The sequence below is a fragment of the Xenopus tropicalis genome, chromosome 3 (genome assembly GCF_000004195.4).
Source record: "Xenopus tropicalis strain Nigerian chromosome 3, UCB_Xtro_10.0, whole genome shotgun sequence".
Taxonomy (NCBI): Eukaryota; Metazoa; Chordata; class Amphibia; order Anura; family Pipidae; genus Xenopus; species Xenopus tropicalis.
Window position 1 is genome coordinate 109639721 of NC_030679.2, and position 17867 is coordinate 109657587.

The following is a 17867-nucleotide window of genomic DNA, read 5'->3' on the forward strand; positions in this document are numbered from 1 at the left end:
GGCAGATTGTGCAGCTAGAGCAGAGTTTCTATGGAAACCAGCAGTGTCATCTCTTGATTGGCTGCTAGACTGGAGGGTGAGTTTGGTAACACAATGTACAACATTTCTAGCCTACTCCTTAAGTTGATACAATTAGCCCTAGTGCAATCCAGCCCAGTTCTTATCAATTTTGTTTTGTTGTTCCTATTCCGATTCTCTTTTAGATCTGCTAGGCAAAAACATGCCCAGAAGAGCACTTTAATTAGCTCATCCTCTTACATGTTCCTTAGGCAATATTATATAAATATATTATTGTTGATTAAAGCTTTTGCTTTCCTTATAGATGCTTTTCAATCCCATCTCTCTTTCAGACTGTTTCATCTGTGTGCAAACCATATTTTTTTCATTGTGAAGGTCAAGTACATTTCCTTGGAATTTTTCTTGGTTATTGGGACCAACAATGTAATGTTAAGAGCAACATCAATTTTCAGTGTATGGTAGGTTCATAATATTACTTTTAATAGATTATACATGATTAATAGTTTAATCATGCTTCAATTTAAAGGAGAACTTAAGCTTAACTAAAGAAAAATATTTTGTGCTTCTGTACCAGCCCAGGGCAACCACAGCCCTTTAGCAGGGAAGATCTGTGCCTCTGTATATGCCCCAGTAGCTCCCCATCTTCTCTGCTGATTCCCTGCACATGCTCTGTGCTGCTGTCACTTACTGAGCTTAGGGACCCACTCACAATATACTGTAGTGTATATAGGATATAAATGTCAAAATATAAGGCTGATTAGTAATTCATACAGATAATTACCACATGGCAACTCAGAAACCAGTGCAATTAGCATCAGAATTTAATAAAAAAGCCCTGCAATATCAGCTTATATGACAGGTCAACCTCATTTTCCACTTGATAATTTGCAACAACCCCCAAGCCTAGCTTCTCAGAGCACCTCGAGTGTGTGAGTGTCACAGACACTTACGAAAATGGGGAGCTGCTGTGATAAAGTGTGAAGGCCCGGATCATTGCTGCTAATGAGATGTTGAAAAGCCTGGTGTTGTTAGTACAGTATATAAAATAGCATTTTTAGCCATATTCATTTTTAGGGTTTAGTTCTCCTTTAAGCTTTTCCACTGATTTACCCATAAATACCTGTTAGAAAACACATGTTGGAAGACTGAATGGGGCGACCGGTCATTGTACAGGTAAAGGACCCATTATCCAGAATGCTCGGGACCAAGGGTATTCCGGATAAGGGGTCTTTCCGTAATTTGGATCTCCATACCTTAAGTCTACTAAAGAATCAATAAAACTGCAATTAAATCCAATAGGATTGTTTTGCATCCAATAAGGATTATTTGTACCTTAGTTGGGATCAATTACAAGGTACTGTTTTATTATTACAGAGAAAAGGGAATCATTTTTAAAATTCTGAATTATTTGATTAAAATGGAGTCTATGGGAGACGGCCTTTCCGTAATTCGGAGCTTTCTGGATAACGGGTTTCCGGATAAGGGATCCCATACCTGTACAACCTGCCTAGCTTTGTATCCTTGTCCTTAGTCATGAACTGGAAGTTATCACATGGCAGATTTATAGTGGTACAGCTTCAAATCTGTTCCTAAAGCAGAGTCTGATATGTAAGGAAAGTTATCAGGCTAGTAGTTTTACAGCAGAAAGGCAACAGCTTTCCAACCCCGGCTATAATGAAGTTGTGGCACAGATATGCAATGGGCCCTACTGTTCCAGAATATCCTTAGTCAATAAAATATATTCTGTGAGCGTTATTATAAAAAGTCTGCAGACAGAAATACATGAAACTTTTTTATTTTTTATTTTTCATATATTCATTTCTGTAAGGTCAGAGTTAACAAATTGAAATTTTCTGATTGCAGTGAACATTTTCAGGATCACAAAATCAAAGTAACAAAAATGAATAGTAAGTAAAAGAAAATAGACATTTTTAAAGTAAATCGTTTTTTTTTTTGTTTTTTTTTTTTACAATGTATAGAATATATATTGCATTGTTAGTTGCAATTCTCAATCTCTACAAGACCTAGGCCTGCACTAAAACCTTTCTAGGGCAGCATTTCAGTTCAAAATAGGATAAGAAATCCTGTGTTTTTCCTTAATGATCAGGAGCAAGACAACCAAGTAAATGAATCACATCCAGCTGCACACTTCTGCACCCAGGTTGATTGTTTAGTGCGTAGTAAGGCAGTCGTGTTGGAGGAAAAGAAAACAGAGGAAGAGTAATAGAACATTACGTTGTATGTATATATCACCTCAATTATAAGGCGCTACTTGTATAGGTTAATTAGCAATAATGTAATGTCTATTGAATGTTGTTTATGTAATATGCAAGGGGGGAAGGTGAGATGAGGGAATATCGTTGTAAGGATGGTGGCAGTTTGGAAAGACAGCACCTCAACAAAACCTACAGATATGGCTTGCTCCAAAAAGGCTTTTTCCCTACTTGCCAATGAGGCTGGAAATTAATGGATATTTCCCCTAAAAACAGAACAAACTTGCAGAAGTGGCAACAGCGCAGAAATGCAAGTGGAAATTCCAATTTTTGTTAAATTATCATAGTACTTTTTTTTCCACGTGAAGAGTTTGGTTTCTCTCTCTGAAATCCTGTGATGGGTTAGATGCCTTTAGCAAAATCTCCCAATGTTTTAGGCATGTCCTCAAAGGCTTCTTTTGAACTGCCATAAATGCTGCCCTATTAAAAACTAATTATCAAGTCGAAAAAAAAAAATTTGGAACAAAAATAATGGAGAGCGAATGTACAAATGCATCAGGTGTTCAGCGAGAGGGCACATACTGGGCTACCTGCCTCTATAAACCTTAGGTCAATGGCACACAGGGCATTTTCACTATCACTTTTGTCTGGCAAAAAACAGTCTGTCACTGCTCATAACATCATTTACTGAAAAAGAGCTCTGGCTCACGCACACGGGGCTGTCAAAGGCAGAACTCTGGGCAAAAACATTCACGTTTTTCGATAAAGGTCCATCCGTGGCCACTCCCTGTGTGTCAATGTCCACCACTGTTTTAGCCCCATTTACCTTAAAAACTGGCCACACAATGGTTGATCAGATTAGTTGATCCTTTGGACTACAGCTAGATACAGCCTCTAAGGATTTTCTTTACTAGCCCCCTGCTTATTCAATGGCTCCATCTACTAATATATACTAATATCAATGGTTCATTTAATGAATAAATAGCAGCCAAACACACTGTGAATTTGGACAGCACTGCTACTGTGTAAGATGCCAAATCACCAACCGATCATTTTGAAGCATTTATCAAAAGTAAGAAAAACTGATTGCCCAGAACAATGGTGCCTTGGTTTTGCCAACTTAGAAACTACACACACAAAAAAATTCTGTAAACAAAACTGCATGGAGGTAATGTTTTAGAGAAATACAACAAGGCTACAATCATATCGCAAACACAAACAAAAAATAGGAGGAGGAGTTGGATCATTGGTCAGAGAACTTGATTTTGTGATTGTATTCAGTGAGATGAGACTCAACATTAATATTATGAAAGAAAAAAAAAAAAAAACATTGCTGGAAAGGTTTAGGAAAGTCACCAGCATCTAAACAGCTTCAACAAATGATTCAGTCCAACCCCACAATGTCTCAGAAGAGGCTAATCTCTCTCTTGTGTGCGCCTTTAATTCAGACAAAAAACATGAAACAATCAGATCCTTCAATCAGTCATGAAAGGCAAATATGCCACAAACTAAGGGCCCATGTTGCGCTGACACAAATACAATAGAAATGTGCACACAATATTGTATATCTCACTAGGTAGTCAAATTAACAGCAGCTACACACAAAGATTCATTGTCTTTATTAGAATGATAAAACTCTATATTCTTACAGTCTAAGTTCAATATCACTGGTTCATGTATTGTGCCTTTTGCGTATTTGCATTTTGCATTATTAAATTATATCTGGGAACTGCTTTCTTGCCTAGGGACAAATATGTACAGTTTTATCCTAGCAGCTATTTCATACAAAAGTGAGGGCACAAGTCGTGTATGTTACTGCTACTTTTCAAACTCAGGATTATTAAACATAGAAAGATCTCAGTTTTTGGGTATAAGAAGGGGCAAAAGAGGAACAAAAAAAACACCTTTGCACCAAACACAACTGTACTCAGCCTGATCATTTTATAAATTCAAGCTAAGTAACGTTAGGTTACCCTTTATGTGTGAGGCCCTTTCACTTTGCAAAGGATCCTGACAACTAGATAGACAGGTGTAGTAGGTTTGCCAATAATATAATGTTTATAAAACAGGGCAGCGTAGTGCAACCTGCAGCTCTCAGTCATACTGACCTATAGCTCTGGAATCCCACTGACAATGAGTGATGAAGTGCAGCAATATCTGTAGGAACACATGTTGCTCATCCCAGAAACAAATTTTAATCTTGAATAAAAATATTTTACAACACCACAAACTATCCCCTGAAGGGGGACAAATGCATCATCAGTTCATCTTCCTGCCTGGATAAAATGCCTTTGCCCAATGAAGGGCTTTAGGAGAAACTGCCCATGTGCTTAATGTTAAACTATAGGTATCATAATATCCAGGGAAACTGGAAAACTTTGTTACTTTTGGATAAACAAATAAAAGTGCTAAAATAAAGCCTTATTATAAGTGCTCATACTAATGTTTCCCATTTTATTTCCTTTTACCCATTGTGTGTAAAAATTAACTTTTTAAAAGTATATGCAGAGACATGGGGGGTCCAGGTAAGTGTAAATGCTATCATTTCTCTGAGCACCATTTTAGCTTTCTGCTCTTAAATTAATGAGTGTATCCCATAGTGGAAACATTGGCTAGTACCCTTTTCTGAAGGCTTAGCAGTTATATCCAAATATGAAGACGTCACACTGTAATCAACAGATGCAAAATTATAAAATTCTAACACTCAGAATCACAATCTATCAGCCAGACTTGTATTTCATTAACAAGCACCATGGTACAATCACCACAGCAGAAACTAAGCAGTGCACTTGGGACAGGTATAAATTCCGTCTTTGTTCCAGCAGTACCCTTAATGCAGGCCAACCATTAACACTTTGGTCTGCGGAAGCAGCACTATGCCTGAGTGTTAAATGGCAGATTGCTTTAAGACTGCGTTTCTTAATCTTGGGCCAGATACTGCTGGACTACAAATCCCAGCATGCTTTAACCTTTGGTTATATATTGAAGGGTGAGAGGCATTGTAGTCCAAAAACAAATGGGTGCCCAAGGTTAAGAACCAGGCTTTAATAGGGTAAATAGAAAGCAAAAACAAAATCAACACTGCTGCAAACAAAATTGAAAGAAATAAACACACTATTAAACCTAATAAATAGTCATTCTGGAACGTTGCACCACCAATTCAATGGGCAGAAACCTTGCAATTACTGAATCAAACATTACACCAATCAATGACCAGGTCCCACGTATAAGCCAGTGCAACAGAAAGGAAGGGATGTATAGAATTAACTGCTTGCACATAGTTTAGCAGAGTGCATTGTGGGCTATGTCCGTGCCACAATAAGGGCAGCGTGCAACAAAGCCAGTACAGCAGCGAGCAGGTGTTTCAGTGTGTCACAGGAGAACTAAGTAATGAACAGGCAGATCTGCCAAACGCAAGCACAGATTTATTTTGTTTCCATGTGCTTATTCCCAATGGCAACATGTAAAAAATTAAAGCATTTCCAGGTAATCCTATCACGTCAGCTCTAATTTTACTAGTTACGCGTGAAGACAGCTTGCCCAAGCTCCAGATCATTGTGTGATGGGTCATGTTCCCCTTCTGGCTCTCCCATTTCACTTACAGCTCATTACATTTATCTTTAATGGGTATGGCAGTTTAAGGCAGAATAAATGCCTCTTCGAGTTTATAGATATGGAAAAACAAGTGAACAGTATGTATATGTGTATAAATGTATATGTGTGTATATACATACACACATATACATTTACAACAAAGCACAGGACAATAAACAAAACTGTGCGACTCCTTATTTCTTTCAGTACTGCAGGCAACACAAACCTTCCAATGGAACTCTAAGGGTGAAGACACGGGGCGCCACGCCTTTTTGTAGCGATTAGTAACGGCGACTGTCTTAATTAAAAGTCGTGGTGACTAATCGCCCTAAATATGACCAGCCTTTTATGTCACAAAATACAGCCCAATCTCAAACTAGAGCTACACAAAAAAATATTAAGGTGTCTTGAGCAAATAAAAAAGTGTGGCTGAGAACACAAGTCTCTTATAGGGTGGAGTCCTGAGAAAGAAACACCACATTTGAAATTATGAGTTATAATTACATTAATATCCACTTAAATATACCGGTAATAGCAAAGGCACGCTGCATATTTGCAATTACACATAAATTATAATTGATGTATAATTGTGATTGTGCAGAGAAGGCCTCATTCCTTTAGTAGAAACTCTCAATTTGTAGGTCATAACAGCAATGGTGATGCTAAATGCTGAACAACTATTCTGCACCTCAGCTGAAGCTAACAGTATGGAAGCTTGTACTCAGGTATATAATTATAAGCAAATGCGTGCCTTCACAAATTACAGGCTATTTAAGGAAGAGTAATACACTACACAGAACATTTTAAACAGTAAATAAGAAAGAGTCAGACCATATTAACCATTCTTTTTCTAAAGAAGGAAGTACAGAACCTGATATCCAATTGAAAAATCAACACCAAATAGAAAACAAAAACAACCACTATGCCTGGTTAGACTAGGTTACTGCAGTGTCTTGCAAAACAAGACAAAAATATATGAGTAATAAGGCATATCCTCACCACAAAGAGGTTCCAGATCATATATAAAGGAGGAGGATTATGTCTGATTATGGGCTGTACTAGGCACCCTACATAAAGGCAAACTAACACAAGCAGTCTTAGAATTCAATGGCACTACAGTCATTCAAATGCAGCAAAGCAGACTGCATGTTCAGTTTAATGGAAAGACCTAACCTCATTCAACAACCTTATTTTCTGAGGTTTCCTTAGATCAAAATATCTGTGCTATTTGTTTATCTTGGGTAAAAATAATTTTGGTGTATTCTTTATAATGTTATGGTCGATATTAATAAAATATCAATTAATTAGGAGACCAGGCTGTCTGCTATCTTGTGGAGATTGCCAACAAATCAGGACAATCTAGCATTTCAAGTACATAGAGAACCAAACGGCCCCCCACAGGCCCAAAAAATAGTGACTGTCTATGGCATCTTACAGCAGCCACTTGGCCATTGGCCAGAACCCACAAGATTGCCAGTTTAGGCCTAGTAATAAGTTCTTTTAAAATAAAGACGTTGAATGCAACCAGCTCCTACCACCTTATCACAGGGCTTATAGCTACAGTTTCTGATAGTAGGCTTATTCATCAACCCAATGTTTCTTTACTCTTCTTGGAGAGAACATTTATAAGTGGGGTGAAATGCAAAGCTCTACAGGGTGATAAATCTTTGCCAAAGAACATATTACATTTAGAAATTAAATATAGAGAACAAATCTATGCAACTTAAATATCAAAACAGCTTTGGTAAATGCAGAACAAAATAAAATAAGTGCTTTTACAGGTTCCACTGCATAAAGAGTAAGGTTCAAAAGGTAACCTCTTCTTTATCAGTTGTTCCCTTTGAGTCAAAAAATAAAGAAAACACAACATAATATAATTCTAACACTATACTAAGTTCAGCCTCCAGTAGGTTGGTGCTTTACCTTGATATATATACATACACCAAGTATTGCCCCCTAAGGTGCAAGAGGACTGTGCAATTTTGCAGCCCACACTGGCACATAAAGCTTACTAGGCACCAGACAAAGCAAGTGTCCTTCTGGAAACACGGTCAAGGTCTGCTAGTGCGACAAGCAATGACCTGGTATTAGCTTTGACATTATTATATATAGATATATACCTATATCTATCTATCTATATATAGATATACAATATATTCATTCAGCCCATTATGTAAAACTTTCACACAGAATTCTTAACAATTTGCTGGAATTCAGTTCTAAGCAAATCCTACAGAAACAGTTCCATATAATATTGACTTAAAGAGGGTTTACTATGCCTGTACATGGAAATGTGAGTGAAGCACCCAATGGGAAATACATCAAGAAAACAATAACTACTAATTAAAGCACTGCAGATATCAAACCAAAGAGAACTGTGTGAACTGGAAAGACTCACAGTGGGGACATGGCCTCTTTCCAAGTTGAGTTACAGTGGGCAGACCCCTAAATAGTATCAGAAAAAAAGTAAAAAGATTCCCCTAAAAAGTATGGTCTCTGTAGGTAAATCTATAGTCTCTTTGGGAAGGCGATTGAAGAGCTAATTTCATTTATGATCAGACTCAGCAGCCTGCTCCCCATCAGAGCACTGAGATTTATGTCTCTCCCACTGGCAAATGGCATTGGAGTACTGTACTATAAGTTTGTCCATCCATGTTAGTGGTTCTGGAAATAGAACAGCACCCTCAAAGAAGCCAAGGTGCCCTCCGTGTAAAGGCAATACCACCACAACATTTTCTTTTTTTTCTGTAAAACAGAGACAGAAAGAGACACAGACTAAGGTTACTGCCTCCAATCGGGTTGTACCATATTACAATTGATGCTGCCCTGGCTGTATCCTATAATTAACAATGCAAAACTGACAAGGCAATATGGAGTTTCTATCTAATGCAGAAATATATAATTTATACCCAGGAGCACATAATTAATAAAACTTGTACTTATGTATCATAAATCCCTTTTATCAGGGTAGGACTGGGGGGTGCAGGGTGCTTCAGGGGCCGGGTCTGGGCCGGTGCCCCAGCGGCCTAGTCCGACCCTGCCTTTTATTATGTATTTTATTGCAGAATTCACTTAAACTATAATTGCACAAGCCATAGATGTCTTTTTTAACACTGAGAAATTTTACTTTTGAAATACCCGTACCCAGGCTTTAATAAATCTATTCAATGTGATATACTGACCAGCAAGAGTCTTTGGAATTGTTAACAGACTGTCATGTACCAAAGGATCATCCACTGAATTAACCAGAATGAGGGGAATGTGAATCTGTATAGAAAAACAAAGAAAATGAGATTCCAAATTCAGAATTGACATTTTAACTATATGATCTTCAAGGAAAAGAGGAAAAATTGTTATTTTCTATTAAGCAGAATGCTCTGGACCTGGGCTTATCCGGATTTGAACCTCCATACCTTAAGTCTTCTAAAATAAACCATGTAAACATGAATTAAACCCAGAAGAATTGTTTTTCTTCCAATAAGGATTACTTATATCCTAGTTGGGATCAAGTACAAGGAACTGTTTTATTATGAAAGAAAAAGGGAATAATTTTTAAATGCAAATTATTTGATTAAAATGGAATCTATGGGAGATTACCTTATTGTAATTTGTACCTTTCTGGATAATGGGTTTCTCTAAATAATGGATACTATATCTATCTTTGTGTCTTAAAAAACTCAAGACAACACAGAATGCATCACAATTTGTCACAAAGTCAGGCTATGAAAACATTTTTATATAAAGAAATGAGAGTATAACCATGGCACAGTAACCCAGTAACTGGAATACCTGCAATAAAGATGCCCCACATCTGTACAATATTTAAACAATCACATATTTATTTGCAACAATGCTTGGTAAAACTATAACATTCTATGGCTCTTCTGACAAGTGCAATGTACAATATTTGAATGCAGATCATGATTTTTTTTTTTACTGACAATGCAGTGTTTTCCCAGACTTCAAATGCAATTTTGTGTGCCACCAAAACTTGTGCACAATGCACCCAATGCATGCTCAATTTTGCATGTGAAACACAAAGGCTAAAACAAATTAGTAAATTGCTTGTATACAATTGGCGACATTCTGCCTTAACAACCTGCAAGTTGGCCACATGAAACTGAAAGGGCAAGAGGCTTTTCCTTGGAAGAAATATTTTTAACATAAAGCATGATTAGGCACATGGAAAGATCAAGATGTCAAGGATACACAGAAGATCTAGCTGAAGAACAGGATTGTTGACACCGATAATGGTAAAATTACTATTGTAATGATGCTCTCACTTAGAAGATAATGGACGAAAGCCATACAGCACCCCCATCTTGAAAAACATGTGCCATACAACAACATAAGTAGCTAAACAGGGTTTTGCTGAAGTCTCAAACAAGGCCTCTGCTTTAGAGGTGTCAACTTTACCACAGTAGAGGAAGGGCAGCTGGGTGAAGGTCAAACACACAATGTGGAATTGAAAAATATCTATAGATTTAAGAAAAATTATTCTGGGAAATGCAAAATTAAAAAAAAGGAATTCCAGCTGTTCTGAATCCGAGAGACTCAGGAATTTGGAAACTGGTCTAGAGACTGGCTAAATCTCTTAAAGGACATGTCAACCCCAAAATTAAGTTTTGCCTAATGAAAGAAAACATATTTCTAAGCAACTTTCCAATATGAATTTATTACAAATTTTCAGTGTGCTTTAAAAGTTATTTATAAATGAAATTGCTATTGAAAGCAGTATATAAACAATGTTGCAAAGGTCAGTCTCCTGGCTTCTGTTACATTGTTTCAACAATTTGAGCCACTAAGGGCAGAGAATAGGTAAACACTACTTCTAATAACAACTATATATACAAATAACTCAAAAAACATTACAAATTTGTAATGAATGTGTATTGCAAAGTTGCTTAGAATATTGTTTTCTTTTATTGAAAAGAAACCGACATACACAGTGAGGGGTGAACCTGAGGGCCAGATGTCTTTTATAACCAAAATTAACTATGTAACAAAATTCAGCCCTGCTGGAACATGCTGGCTATGACATATCACTCAGATCCAGACCACTGTGGCTAATGCTCCTGCTGACGTGTAATTTTATTGGTCCCCAGACTTTGGGCAAATTAAATGTGATAAGATTTTTGCCCAATAACCCAAGTGTGTAAATATGTAAAAACTAATAGCATTGCTAAGAAGCAAGAAGTCACGTAGGCTTGCGAAAGCTTTAGTGCTCTGTGACAGAACTAAAACTGCCAGCATCTGCTGAAACTACCATCCTGCCATCAGATCATCATAGAGTTCCCATTCCTGCTGTCATTATTGTAATATAGAATTTTAACTTACATTGTGCAAATAACGAATGCAGCTTTCAGCTTCATAATATTCCTTAAGAGTCTTGTAACCATGGAATTTTCTAATAAGAGAAAGTAAAAGTTAATAGAAGATTTTTTTTTAAAAAGTATAAAGTGCAGGTTCTCGTCAGTGCTTTTGCAGTTTTTCTTAAAAAATGCATGTTTTGTGCCTACCAGCAATAACATTAAGTGGGGGGCATGTAAACGATAACATTGCAAAGTTTGGACCAGGTGTAATAACCTATAGCAACCAATAAGCCACTTGCCTGCAATCAAATGACAAGTAAATGTGAGCTGATTGGTCCAACTGTTGCTTTAGTTTGCTTCAGTGCAGCTTGCAATGTACAGAGGCCTTGTGATTTACCATATGTTAACCACCTGGGTCTGGTCTGGCTGGTGACACTTTATTGCATTTTCTGGGGAGCTAAGCGGCCACTAGCCAAAAGCATAAAGACTTCTCAGCTGCCATATGTACTGGCATACTAATGTCTTGGTCTTTATTTCCCCTTTAGCAAGCATTGTTATTTATGTTTTATCACTACCCCCAAATGGCATCTTAGTACTCATTTAACTACTGCATATCGAAAAAAGCACCAAAATGCTTACACGTTCTTTGAAAATAATCCTCTTCTTCTTTCTTTGAAAATAATAATATTCTTTAGGACAATAAGGGGGTGATAATATAAAAGGTGAAAAGTGTCTAGTCACCTATAGTAACAAATAAGCAGGTAGCATTTACTGGTCAGTTGCTATGGGTTATAGTACCCAGGCAATCTTTGCATCTTTTATTACTTTCCCCCATAAATTCCACAGTATGAATTAAATTATCCTGCAGTTGAGCTTACCTCATTACAACATCATCTATCTGCATTAAAGAAGTTGCTGTATAGAGTCGGCTTAAATCTGTGTCTTCTAAAACTTGGTTTACTTTACTGCTATCACCAAAGAGCATATGTCTGTTAAATAAAATAAAAGCATTAAAAAAATCATATCTATTTATTTGGAAAAATATCTTTTTAAATTGCTTTGGTTTACTTTACTGCTATCACCAAAGAGCATATGTCTGTTAAATAAAATAAAAGCATTAAAAAAATCATATCTATTTATTTGGAAAAATATCTTTTTAAATTGCTTTGAGCTGCTACCTTAACTGTATGAACAAAAAAATAATAAATCACAGTATTAGTAGATTTCATTCCAAGTAAATGAAGAGCATGCCATAGTCTTACACATTCTGCATTTAGATATAGTTATCCTAAGTACTCTACGCATGAAACATGTAGGGCTACGGTGTTCTCTACTTATATTTAAAATAAAATCTTCTGTTACATTTTACAACTTCTGTCTGTGGGATATGCGAGTGCCTGCTATTATTGTTTTTTTTGGTATGGATTACCTCCTGAAGCTTTAGGCCTGGGGCAGAGAACCCGAACCCTAGTGTGTTGCTGGTGAGCTCTTAGTCACGCTTTTCCCTCAATTCCCACCTACGCTGTATGCACAAATAAGTATGAAATCTGAACTGCCACCTCAGTGAACCTTGCACACCAATACACCTCATTAAAACCATTCCTGACTTTAGCACAGGTAACTTCTAATCTGTAAATGCGCTGAGAGTTCTAATTGTTTAAGTGTCAGCCCGCTAGGATCTTAAAATAAAAAATGATTGGATTTTCTGAAATATTTTTGCTCTTTAAAATCTTCCCTCCTTCTCAGTAGCCAAGAAAGCATGGCCAAAGCAAGATACTTATTAGCAATTATCCTAAATGCTATGCAGATTTGAGTTAAAGCGCAAAATGAAGAACAGTAGGATTTTTTGGGGTCTAGAGTAATTTCATTTAATCTTTTTCAATATGCATTCTTGTGAACTGGTGATTTGGCACAGACTGACCAAATATTTTTATGTTGGTCATAGTAATGATGCCAAAATGTAATTTGACAAATGTTATATTATGCCAAGGCTAACACTTATCCTACATAATTAGGGGGTCCTATAATACCCATTTACAATCAACTTACAGAATAAACAAATCACTAGTTATACCTGCTTTGAGATTGGTTTGCAAGTATTCCAAGTTTTGTAAAAACATCATGCAACTGCATAGCATGCTTCTCACTTTTACTATAACAGAGTTGCATCTGAATTTCTTTCGGCCACAATTAAATGAAACAAGTCAGTAATGAGAACAAGAGGCCACCCCACACAAATATACAAACCAAAAAAATGCTCATATTACCCTATTAAGTTTATCCTAAAAAAATGCTGACAGGAGAAAACTCCTCCTGATGTACCTGTGAGACAGGATGATTTTCTTCATGTTGTCAGCCATTAGAAAATTGTAAAACCGTCTTAATTGATCCCATTGTAGAAATGTATCCTGCGCACTGCAAAACACACACACATAATACTAACCAAACTATCCAACAGAAAAATATATTTTGTATAAGGGGAACAGAAACTCTATTATTCTACTCTTTTATTAAGAATGTAGAAATTTATGAAAGCAAAGTCCAGTCAGGAGAGTGGCAAAGATATACAAATCTGTGTATTTGGATCATATGGACCATGTACAAGAAAGACATACTATTTTTCAGTACTTACTGGGATGCACTGTACCCCTGGCAAACACTGACAGAACACAGAACTCTCTCTTGGTTGGATGGATTCTCGCCAAGATATTTGCAAACAATGTTTCCTCCAAGACTGAAGCCTACAACGATTAACTTAGTTTGAGGAAAGGCCTTCTTGATGTAGTTTACCATAGCTCCAAACTCCCATGTGCATCCTAATGGAAGTAAAACAAAATAAATTAGTGCAATGAATGCAGTCCAACATTTTAAACCGTTTTGCAATACATGGTAATGTTACCTAATTACAAGATGAATAAGACAGGAAAAGCAGTGTTCTCCTGGAAACAACTGATCCTTGTCAAGTGAACTCTGTGTCTATACAGTTCCCAGTGAGTGTCAATCTTGCTCTTCTACAGCTAAGCAGTGCACTTACATTATTTAAATACAGCTCAAATCATCTTTTAGTGCTTTGACTTCCAAAATTCCCTTGTTAAATTACATAGCTAGTTAGCAGATAGGGATGAAAAGACGACACCTCTTCCATCAAGTTCAAACTTCTGCTCACTGTCTAGTTAATCTAGAGCAGTGCTGTCCAACTTCTACGGTGCCGAGGGCCGGAATTTCTCTAGCATACATGGTGGAGGGCCGCTAATGGAAGCCAGTTTTGACCACTCCCCTTTTTGAAACCACACCCACTTCAAACCACACCTATTTTATCACAATGGTGGTAGCACAGCAAAATCCCAAATGGTTGGTCCTTACTGTGGGGATATCAACCATCATTCATATGTGAAATAATTATGTCATATTAAGATATACCCATAAATTCCATATGCCTCCTCCTCCCCTGTGGATAGCAGAGCAACCCCCAGTACATAATTACACACCTTTGGGACCATTTAATGGCTATTTCCAACTGCTAACAAACTCCCACAACAAACCCCTGCCAGGTTCACCTCCCACAAGCAGCATAGGGCAAGCAGAGTATGGCACACACAGGCAGCACTCTGCCTGTCCTATGCTGTCTGTGTGTGCCATACTTTGCCTGTCCTACCCTGCCTGTGTGTGCCATACTCTGCCTTCCCTATGCTGCCTCTATGTGCCATAATTTGCCTGCCCTACCCTGCCTGTGTGTACCATACTCTGCTTGCCCTACCATTCCTGTGTGTGCCATACCCTCCCTGACCTATGCTGCCTGTGTGTGCCATACTCTGCCTACAGTACCTATGTCTGAGGTGTGAAGAAGTGAACAATGGGAGTGATTACAGTCTGAGCCATTGAACAATGCAGGTATTAAAAAGGTGTGAAAAACACAGGGGATTACATTTTTAAACAATACAGAGGGATTACAGCCTGAATCTGAGGTGAGAACCATGCAGGGGGCCAGTTAATCTCAGTACTGATACCATTTAATGCTTACTCAAAGGTAAGCCATCAAAGCAGCCAGACAGGTGGGGGGCCACACAGAGGCGGGCCGCCAGTTGGACAGCACTGATCTAGAGGGATGTTGGGAAAAACCTAGGTAAAGCTGCCTCCAAATATTCTCAGGTTATAAAACATCCCTATATTCTCAAACAGCAATATAATCAGTCCTCTATGATTAACAGCCCATTATACACCCAGAATATGGAGCTGTGCAAAGCAAGAGTTAAGAACCAGGAAAAAAAAAAAAGCCACCAGGAAACCCACCACTAAGGCTGCATGCATGTTAGTGTTTGTTCTATGGACAATGTAACGGACCACACTCAGAGGATCATTCAAGTAGTATCCTTTCCTACTAATATGCTGAAAATAACACATGGGTCTTTATTCTGACCCAACCAGGTTTTAAAATCACATGCAAATCCATGTGGATCTATATCGATCAAGTTTTACACAGAAATGGCGTCTTTGCCTTTAAATATTCAATAGAATTATGGCGCATCAAACTACCATGTCATCTTGACACAAAACACAGTTGCATGTGATTTTCTATTTGACGAAAGCAGAAGTGGAACCCCATTGTGCATGAATTGGACAACTGAAATGATTATGATAAAAAAAAATAGAATGCAGGCTTTAATACCACCTTGTCTTTGAAGACAATTGTATATTGTTCAACAGATGAGGTGAGGGTAGGTGTCCATCCCTGCAGTGGGAAGTGCAAAGAAATTATAAAATATCAATAAAAAACAGAAAAGTTACATAAGTACTGCTCTAAAAATCTGAGTTTGTGACTTTCAGCCCAGCCTCAACTTTTCCAACTTTTTACAGTATATTAGAAATATTTTCAAAAAGGAAATAAAAGCAATGTAAAAAATTAAATGTCACTGGATAATGAAAAAAAACTACTAAAGCAAATATAAAATGGTAAGTATCATCCCAAATTGTATTTTATTTTTTTCTAAAAAGCTGTGGGACCTTACAGAGCTCTGAACACCCCTCTAACTCTGGGAGACACTTAGTTCAACAGTTGTTGTATTCAGTTTTGTCACTAGCAGTTACTTGCATTGCTACTTCATTACTTTTGCAGTGGCAAACCTTCCAGACAAAGGAGGAAAAACTAGCCAAGCATAAAATGAACATTAGTTGAATCTGATTTACTACAGGGACCTTCAATGAGGAAAGGGAATTATTTAATGGCTGGATCAGACCAGGCATGCCTCAAAAATAAGCAGATAGGAGGTAAATTTAAGATTGAGTTTATGGGAAGATTCTTTTATGATTCTATGGGTAAAAAAAAAAAAAAAAAAAAAAAAAAAACACCCTTAAGACCATTCGTGGCTTCCCAAATATTCTGCCAGCTACAGATGCTAAGGGTGATAGGCCAGCAGACCTAAAAATGCACCTCTGCATTATCTACCTATCGCCCCCAGTGTCTGCCATAGACAGAATTAAATAGGCCAATTCAACGTAACACTGCAAATGCATTCAAGGAATGCATTAGAAAAATGAAAGGCCCTTTATTTTAAATACTAATGGTTTCCAAGCAACCTCTTCTTACTGGCACTAAAATCAGCCTTAAAAGCCGATTAAATATTTACTTATCACTCATACTAAGTAGAAATGAATCATGTCTACTTAGCTTATTTAATTAAACAAGTAGAAGCAAGATAATAGGTGGAAAATGTTCTTTCAATAATTAACTAGGGCACAGTACATACCCAGATTATTGAACAATCTAATACTAAACTTACTCTAAATAGTTTGTATTCCTTGTATGCATTTTCATATCCAGTATTGTTCTTTAATGCAAATATCTATTTTGCAAACAGTTTCTGTTCTGTGCAGAAGGCCAAACACAATAAGGCCATCCAAATCATGGATAGGCTATGCACGTCTGTGCAGACCCGTTGGGGGGAAAAAAAACCCATTAACATGCGATGTGGTCCTTTTCCAACAGGATTTTTAAACTTACTGATAGATATCTGGTTGATTTTCAGTCAGATATTGGTCAAGAGCCCATATAACAGTCAAGATGCTACTGACTCAATTTGCAGGGGCTAACTTGGCAGGTGTTATCAGCACTTGGATAGCCAGCTTGTGAGCACTTAAGATGGATATTGCGAAGACATTTTGCCAGGCATATAGAGTCATATGAAAAAGTTTGGGAACCCCTCTCAGCCTGCATAATAATTTACTCCACTTTCAACAAAAAAAGATAAAAGTGGTATGTCTTTCATTTCCCAGGAATTTATAGAAAAAATCAGAAATACAGACTGCACTCAAACAAATTTTGGCTGGGGAGCTTACCCCATTTATTATTATCATTTATTTATAAAGCACCAACATATTCCACAGCGCTGTACAATAAGTGGGTTTCATACATTGGTATGATACAGAGTAACATATAAAGCAATCAATAACCAATACAAGAGGCGAAGAGAGCCCTGCCCCAAAGAGCTTACAATCTACAAGGAGAAAGGGGTGAGACACAAGGTGTGGGAATGGGCATGACCAGAGTTGTGGGAGATGTGGCACAGGGTATTGGTTTAAGCAGCACACTGAGGTTATGTTAAACTAGATTAGGGTAAGCTTCTCTAAATAAATGCGTTTTTAGAGATCTCTTGAAGGCAAAGAGATTGAGAGAAAGTGTGATAGTTTGTGGGAGCGAATTCCAGAGAAGGGGGGCAGCCCTTGCAAAGTCTTG

The 17867-nt window shown here is 37.4% G+C and overlaps 1 protein-coding gene across 2 annotated transcripts in view; it reads right to left on the reverse strand.

Moving 5' to 3' along the window:
• Positions 1-1797: 1797 nt before the first annotated feature.
• abhd2 (abhydrolase domain containing 2) overlaps positions 1798-17867 on the reverse strand; it is a 36935-nt gene continuing 20865 nt past the window's right edge. The window contains exons 6-11 of one of the 2 annotated variants that reach the window (XM_031897705.1): positions 13770-13953; positions 13460-13552; positions 12016-12126; positions 11163-11232; positions 9008-9092; positions 1798-8570 (exon numbers count right to left, since the gene is read on the reverse strand). In XM_031897705.1, coding sequence (XP_031753565.1) covers positions 8371-8570; positions 9008-9092; positions 11163-11232; positions 12016-12126; positions 13460-13552; positions 13770-13953 — 743 coding nt within the window. In that variant the 3' untranslated portion in view covers positions 1798-8370. 2 annotated transcript variants of the gene reach the window in all.